This window comes from Dermacentor silvarum, chromosome 10, assembly GCF_013339745.2.
Source record: "Dermacentor silvarum isolate Dsil-2018 chromosome 10, BIME_Dsil_1.4, whole genome shotgun sequence".
In the NCBI taxonomy this organism is placed as follows: domain Eukaryota; kingdom Metazoa; phylum Arthropoda; class Arachnida; order Ixodida; family Ixodidae; genus Dermacentor; species Dermacentor silvarum.
The window spans coordinates 15225039-15232534 of record NC_051163.1 but is presented as its reverse complement, the minus strand read 5'-3'; the positions used below and the strand labels follow the sequence as shown (position 1 = coordinate 15232534).

General features: G+C 44.7%; 1 protein-coding gene across 2 annotated transcripts; it reads left to right on the top strand.

The window, feature by feature from the left end:
• Positions 1 to 235: 235 nt before the first annotated feature.
• Positions 236 to 6579, top strand: LOC119431086 (peptidyl-prolyl cis-trans isomerase Fkbp12). Of its 2 annotated transcripts, none has more exons than XR_007464086.1 (5): positions 236 to 400; positions 1625 to 1672; positions 3281 to 3393; positions 4755 to 4908; positions 5585 to 6579. XR_007464086.1 is itself a non-coding variant. In XM_049657651.1 (5 exons), exons 1-5 carry the CDS (start codon positions 364 to 366, stop codon positions 5688 to 5690), a joined length of 327 nt encoding a protein of 108 aa, XP_049513608.1. In that variant the 5' UTR covers positions 237 to 363; the 3' UTR covers positions 5691 to 6579. The 2 variants fall into 2 exon arrangements, 1 of the variants encoding a protein (XP_049513608.1); XM_049657651.1 differs by having other exon boundaries at positions 237 to 400; positions 4755 to 4821; positions 5629 to 6579.
• Positions 6580 to 7496: the final 917 nt, after the last annotated feature.

Below are 7496 nucleotides of genomic sequence, written 5' to 3'. Positions count from 1 at the left end.
GTACGTTCTGCTCTTTTTTTTTTTTTTTTTTTGTGGCTTTTTTGCCTACAGAATTCATCACTCGCGACATTAGCGTCGCCTTTGTTTACAAATAACATCCTGCGTTTGTAAGCATAGCCTCAGAGATTTATAACGCGCGTTAAAGTTCTTGAAGGCCATGTTACGTGCGGTTCGTGGACGGATGAAGTGAGTGAGCGCCGCCTGCGCCCTCTCTCGAGCGTTCCTATTTCATGCCTGTTGATTGGTTCGCTGCGCCACCGCACTCTGGGCAGCCGCTTGTAGCTGACCGCTTGTGGCCGTTATCGGTGCTCCGTGCCGTTTGTGTTGTGCTCGCGCTCCAGTGAACCCCCTGTCCGCGTCAGCATGGGCGTCGAAGTGCAGACCATCTCTCCCGGCGACGGTGAGTGTCTGAGCGCTGCCGGCGAGTCTGCTGCAAACGCCAACATGGCGCTTGAGGCTGCGGCGGGGGGGACGCCGCCACGAGGCCTGACCCGCCCAGCGGAAAGGCCGTCAAAAGCGTAGTTACCGAACCCCATTTGCCGATCGCTTCTGCTATCTCGTGCGAACAAGCGTTCCCGATGGATACTGCGAAGCAACGTGCGGTTGTGCATGCACAGCGTTTACCAAGGCCCGGTTTTAAGTCAGTGCTGCGCCGGTAGCCGGACGACTTGTACGGGAAACGGTTCTTATATTCAAGTGCTGCGCCTGAGGTTCGACGGTGATCGAGCCTCCTTTCGGTTGGTTTAGGTGGCTGGTAGCACGACGGTACAGTCTCGATGCGTAATGCGGAGATCTCAGTTGGCAAGCTTGACGCGCGGCCTTGCGTGCCGGACAGGAAGATCGCGCAGCGCCGCTAGGGAGATCATTTTTCATTGACTGCTTTCTGCGGAAGTGCTCATTTCGGCGGCGCTTGGGAAGACGAGGGTTCGTATTACGTACTTTGAGGAACAACCATGCTGCGTTCGCCTAGGTTCCCGAAGCGGAGCACCGCTGGTTCTCTAACGCCAGTAAACATGTTCATCGGTGGCCAGGAACATCCACATCGACGGTTCAAACTTGACGAAATATAACTGTTTACGTCGGTAGCCTGTGGATAAACACCGGACATAGTTGGTAGTTACAGAACATTGCATGCATACCCAGAGAACAGACTGGTTGTCAGAAAGCCGTAAGTGCCGAAATGCTCTGCAACGTCAGCCATCTGGGCTTTGCATAAGTATGTTAATGCCGCTCGGTAACATACGGCGATGCAGCTTGAAATGCCAAGAGTTTGTGACTCTTGTGATTGCCCAAAGGTGACGCTAATGTCGAAACTGAAAGTTAATCTTTATTCCAGTCCGCCTCATTTATCAATGTAGAAGGGCCCCTTTATGGTACATTGGGTAAAGGGGTTGAGAATATATTGCGAAGATTACAGCAAGTAGTTAAACTTAGAAATCGCAAATGAAGAGTACAAATTAGACACATTGAAACATATTCAGAACACCAGCAAAGACTACAACTTTAAAAATATGTTACATACGACTCTTTTGCTGTCGTCAGTCGTATTTAGTAACTTCATTTTTTGATGTTTTCTTTTGAGAGTTACCGCATGCATTCAATGCAACATGAATTTTGTTTGCAGGTCAGACATTCCCAAAAACTGGTCAGACAGTTGTGGTCCATTACACAGGTGAGTCTACAATCTTGGCTGGTTCCCTGTAAAATAAAATTTGAAATGTGTGTTGTTTTAGAAGCTTTACAGACTTTATTTTTTCCCCTTTCATATGAGCATATGTTTTAGTGAAATTTCAGTAACATGGCACATTCAGTAATATATATATAATATCATAAGAAGCCGACAAACAGTAACACCAAAGACAACATAGGTGAAATTACTGGTAATTAAAGAAATGATAAATTAAAGGAAATGAAAATGGGTGAAAAAACAACTGTCCGCAGGTGGGAAACGGTTCCCTTTCTTCTCGTTCACATATATATATATATATATATATATATATATATATATATATATATATACACACACACACATACAGGGTGTTTCAGCGAACACTTTCAAAAATTTTTAAAGGTTGCCTGTGGCAGATAGCACAATTCTAGTTCATGAGCTGGTCTACTCGAAGTGGCGGACATTACTTGCCCAAGAAATTGAAATGCATAATCGAATAATTAACAAAAATTCACTAATTAAGTTTGTAACTAATTACCTGATGACCCATATTACAATTTACAAATTGTAGCTGTGGAGTTCGCAAGGCGATCCGGATCCACTTAGAACGAATTCTTGGGATGACACGAGTTTCGAGATATTAATTCCCGAACTTAGCGGAGAAATGCATTGGTGTTCCAGTTAGTTTCTTAACAAAACATCGCTTTATGCATTGAAGCACAAAATTAACTAGAATTGGGCTATCTGCCACAGGCAACCTTAAATAAGTTTTGAAAGTGTTCGCTGAAACACCCTACATATATATATATATGAAGTTTCTGCATGTTTCTGTTAGCATTGCAACACTTGTCAGTTCTGTTTTAAATGTCATTGTGGCAATTGGCATTGACAGTTAGCTGTGTGACGTGACTTTGGGCATGCTCTGTAGTTCACACCTGTGAACTTTTTGATTTCGTGATAAAATGCTAGATTTTCACAGCAGCTGGTTTGACTTTTGTAATTACACCAATGCCTTTACTATTTTATGTTTGCATTGTGAAATTATTTCAGTATATTACACACAGTCTCGTACCGAATTTGAAGAACCAGTTTTTTCAGACCTGCTAAACTGGTCTGACCTACTTGCAGCACTGTCTGATAGCCCAGCAGTAAGCCCAGTTCTGCTAGTAACAACTGTAACTGGCCGTCTGAATGCTTTATCGCAACTTGCTTGTCTATTTCTGCTGGCTTAACTGAATAGTGCTGTTAGTTTTGTAGTCCAGCTCGTTAAACTGACAGAGCTAGCCACTCCTTCTTTAATGATTCATTTCTGTAAATATACGGAAATCAAAGCAGAATGCTGATCAGACTAGTGGAGGCTTTTTCTCAGAATATAGTTGAGCATGCAGGCCTAAAATACACATGTGCAAGCCACACATCTTTGGAACTATAAATGATGTTATAATTAAACCTTTTATATATACGTTTTCCTAATTGGGAGACATGTGACAATTATGAAATGTTAACAAAGGGACTAATCATTCTAGAACTGATGTCTTGTATGCTATTATGCTGTCCGTGCAGTATTCACGTCCCTTCACATTTCACAGGGTAGCTTGATTCATTCTGCAGGTACCTTGGCAGATGGCTCAAAGTTTGACTCCTCACGGGATAGGGGCAAGCCATTCAAGTTTCGCATCGGCAAAGGGGAAGTTATTCGCGGCTGGGACGAGGGTGTCGCTCAGGTGAGGAGTTCTTTGGAGGTGGCTTCATATATAGGGCTTAACGGTGCAAGCACAGCAGTACACCAAGACCAGATGTGGGCAGGATGAACACTCACCACTTTAAATTGACATTTATTAGTTGAGAAAGGCAGCCTCTGTGGCAACTTAGCTCAACTCAAGACTGTGCTTGTTGGGCATATTGCATTTTCTTTTTTATTGCCCTGGTACTGCTCCTTGCTCTGTTGTGTGCATGTGAGCTGCGTTAAAGTAGTTATCCTTTGCCTTTAGTTTCTTGACAGTGTTACAATTTGAAGTTGTATTTTGTCATTTTCACACTGCTAAACTTGAAACAGTCACACAAACTTGCCTTAATATTAATTCCTGCTGCTTTCCCTAGTCAGATGAGCAATGTGCTGCCTAGGTACAGTTCAGTAGAGCCATTACGCAATAAAAACTCATTTGCGCACCTCAATGTGCATAGGTGGGGAGGGGTTGCTTCAGGCAAGACTGAAGGTCATCAGTGCATGCAGAGACAATGGAACAAAAATTGAGGTGTGATGGCTGCCCGTGCTTACTGGCGTGTGACCAACATTATGCTCACGAGTGCGTGACGAACCTGTTGATCGCGACTGGCCACGCCAGGCGTTTTGTGCTCCTGTGTACATTCCACGTTTCATTGGGCATTGCAGCTGCTTATGGTCTTAACGTGCATTGCTTGTATAGACTCTTTCATGTAGGTGTCGGAGCACAGCCATCATGTGCTTTAGTATAGGTGAATCAGTGGCAGTACGGTTATGGTTGACTTGTACCTTATTACAATTGACCTGTATGGTGTTGGAGCACAGCCATCATGGGCTTTATAGGTGAATCAATGGCAATGCACAGAATGGTTGTACAGGTGTGCTTGGCATTTCGCATGCTATCAACATGAAATTGAAGCACAGATTATTGAATAACTGCTCATGTTATGCCCAAGCATGGGTGGCGTCCATTAACTGAAAATAAAATCATCTATGAAATGAGCTCGCTTCCTGTCATGCGACACAGCAGTGCTAAATAGCAGCTGGTAAATGTGTCATCTTGTAGTATTTCATTCCATGATGAACTAATAGTTTGTTGATGCAGAGTTTTGTGGGTTGTACATGCCACGAGAACGGGGTGCACTACTATAGCAGTCAATTAGCTATATGTGCAGAGAATCTGTAGTATTTAACACATGCATCAGATGTTAAATATCTGTCACGTCTATTACTAGACTTGTTGAGAGAGCTCGGCTGTACATATTTATTTTCTTCCTTTTTTTTTTCTTCCTTCATTCTTTCCCAATGTATTTGCATTACTAACACGGCTACACATTGGGTGTATGTCTTTTCTTGACGCAGATGAGTGTCGGCCAGCGAGCCAAGCTGATCTGCTCGCCAGACTATGCCTATGGAGCCATGGGTCACCCTGGCATATATCCTTGGAAGGTCGTCATAGACTGACTTCAAACATAGTAACAGAGGAGGGGGATGGCATTCAGCTGCTGAGAACAAGGTTGAGGGTTTCATTCTCAGCTACTGTGGCCATGTTTCTGCTGGTATTGTAGTGAAAGCATTCACATACTTCTAAGTGCAGGTTAAAGGGATACTAAAAAGAGACCGGAAATTGAGATGGGTAAAGTGTTCTTTCAAAACCTAGTTTTTATTGGTTTAGTGGAAAAAGGTTGAGGGGAAGCTCCATTCAAATTGGGCAGTTGTATAAGTTTTTGCTAATACTGCATGCCAAATGCTGATTTGTTCAGAGTTCTCTAATTTCTGAACTACTGCACTACCGGTAGTGGTATAATAGTACTAGTGGTGTACTAGCGGTGCACATACATGTTTGAAAAATGTGTGTATTGCACCAGGTGCTTTGCTAACACAAGATACACTAATAGTGAAACATTAGAAACGAGGAGCCATATTCAACAATAGGGTGAAGTGCTTTGTGAAGTAGTTATTGCCAACAAAACTGAGTTTTTTTACATAGCTGTGTAGTGAAAGTTTGATTGGCCCCACTGGTTGAAAGGAGTGATTATTAAAACTCTGGTGTGTTCCACACACTGCAGAAATTTTGTGTTTAAACATGCATAATTCACGGTCTTTAATCTCTTACAGTATGGTAAAGTAATATATTGGACACAATTGGTCACAGTTTGAATTATCGCATTTAATTTGTATGTGGTTCCCAGAAAGCATCCACTACAGATGCGTGTGCTGTTGCCTCCTTGACTACACTGCACAATCCCGCCCAACGCTGTGCTCACCTTCGACGTGGAACTGCTGCGGCTCGAGTAAAAGGCACGGTTGCTCCACACCCCCCCAGCTCTCCGAGCAAGCAGCGGCGCCATGCCTGGCTCCTGACTTCGCTCACCTTTCCCCCAATCCCCACCACCAAGCGTTTCTGTTTGTTTGTTTCATTTGTTTTGTCTCCTCCTTGCCCCCAGCAAAGTCTCTCGGACAACGGCTTGACCTTCCTCTTGTGGGCAGTTGAAGGGCAGCCTTGTTTGCACCCTGCGTCAGGCCTCCTCCGAGCAGCGGACAACACACTTTTCTCTATTGAACAGCATCCGGGAGAGGGAATTTTTTCGAGAATTGAGATTCACGCCCCATCCGCTTTGAACATGTGTTTTCTTTTTTGCCGGGCGGATAATGCTCATCGTGCCCAATGAACTAGCCCAAATTGTGCGGGAAACCTTCCATTTCTTCCCGCGTGCTCTCCAGCCGACGAGTTGCCGCTAGTGACCCAGGCCACCTCGTGAACAAAAAGGAGTTTCAGCAGAATCTGATGACACGTTGCAAGAACCGCCGTGGATACGTTTGTGGCAGTGTTGGGAATCCCAGGGTGGTCTGCCGTCAGGAGACGTCCACCAATCGCCGAGGAGAGTCCTGACAGTGTGCGCGCAGCGGAAGCAGCAGTGAGCACGTGTCCTCTTCTTGCCTCGGCATTTGAGATCCCGTGCTTTGGTGGTGTTTCAGGGCAGCCGACCACTCTGCTCGAAGGAGCCTTTGACATTGGACTTGCCAAGAAAGCTGCTGTGTTTCTCCGTGTACGCTCTCTGGTTGTTGGGGACGTGGTGCTGGCGCGGTGCCTCGATGATGCCGCATTGCCGCACTGCACCCTGGAACTATGCACCCCTCCCGTGCCCTGTACCTGTGTGTGAGAAATAGAGATGTTCCAAATGCACCTCTCACCCTGTTCCTTGGTTCTGGAATACAGTTCCTAGAGGATACGCATGTACAGACTGCTGTATTTGTATACGTGCAAGACCCGCCTTCATATAAGGTCGGCACTTCTACAGTTTAGAGCACAAATTTGAAAAAGGTGATGGTGATTTCAGCAAAGAATACTAAATCAGGATTTCCCTACTGCTGCATTTATTGGTAGCTGCACATATTCTGTGCAAGTGCTGTGCATATTCTGTCCAAAAATTGAGTTGGCAGTTTTGTAGATGTGTGCTACTCACATTTTTTCAGATTTGTAGGATGCTTTTACAGCCGCTAACTAAAACCGTTCGCTTTTGTAAGAGCTAGTACATATCGCAGTAAAATTGGAAGGGTTAGCTTGCATCTTTATTGTGGAAGTGGCAAACAGTACCACACAAATTAAACTAGTCCTGCAGACTAGTCTTTTATTCGTGCTCACTGCACCTAGGAACAATTGACAGTGATCCAACATTGATATCATGGCTTGCCCTCAGCTGCCGTGGCACAGTTAGACATCTGAAATAATCAGAAATGCTGCGAATTTGTGAACATATTCGTAGGCTTAGAAAGCCTTCATGTGTTAACATCACAATCCATTGGGTGCAGGCACATAGTCAGGACCATTACAACGACCTTGCGAACCTAAATTATTAAATAGAGGAGCATGCCCAGATTTCTCCTCTGACTGGACACACGTGCCCTCTTTCCTCTGCATGCCTGCTTCCTTTCCTGTATCTGGAATGTAGGAAATCTTTGGGGGGCTTTGAATTGAGGTGGCATTTTCACCTGGGGTCTACCATTGGAAGACCATGTTCAATGGCCAAAGTATTTTCCTCCTGCTTCTGTAGCAAAGATGGTCTTTGAAAATGGACTCTCGCCCGTAAAAAACTGACCAGC

What these genes read in the sequence shown, in the direction of transcription:
- LOC119431086 (XM_049657651.1), top strand. Translation starts at nt 364, where the DNA reads ATGGGCGTCGAAGTGCAGACCATCTCTCCCGGCGACG. An exon ending in GACCATCTCTCCCGGCGACG is followed by an intron (nt 401 to 1,624) that starts GTGAGTGTCTGA and finishes TTTTGTTTGCAG; the next exon opens with GTCAGACATTCCCAAAAACT. An exon ending in CTATGGAGCCATGGGTCACC is followed by an intron (nt 4,822 to 5,628) that starts CTGGCATATATC and finishes CTCCTTGACTAC; the next exon opens with ACTGCACAATCCCGCCCAAC.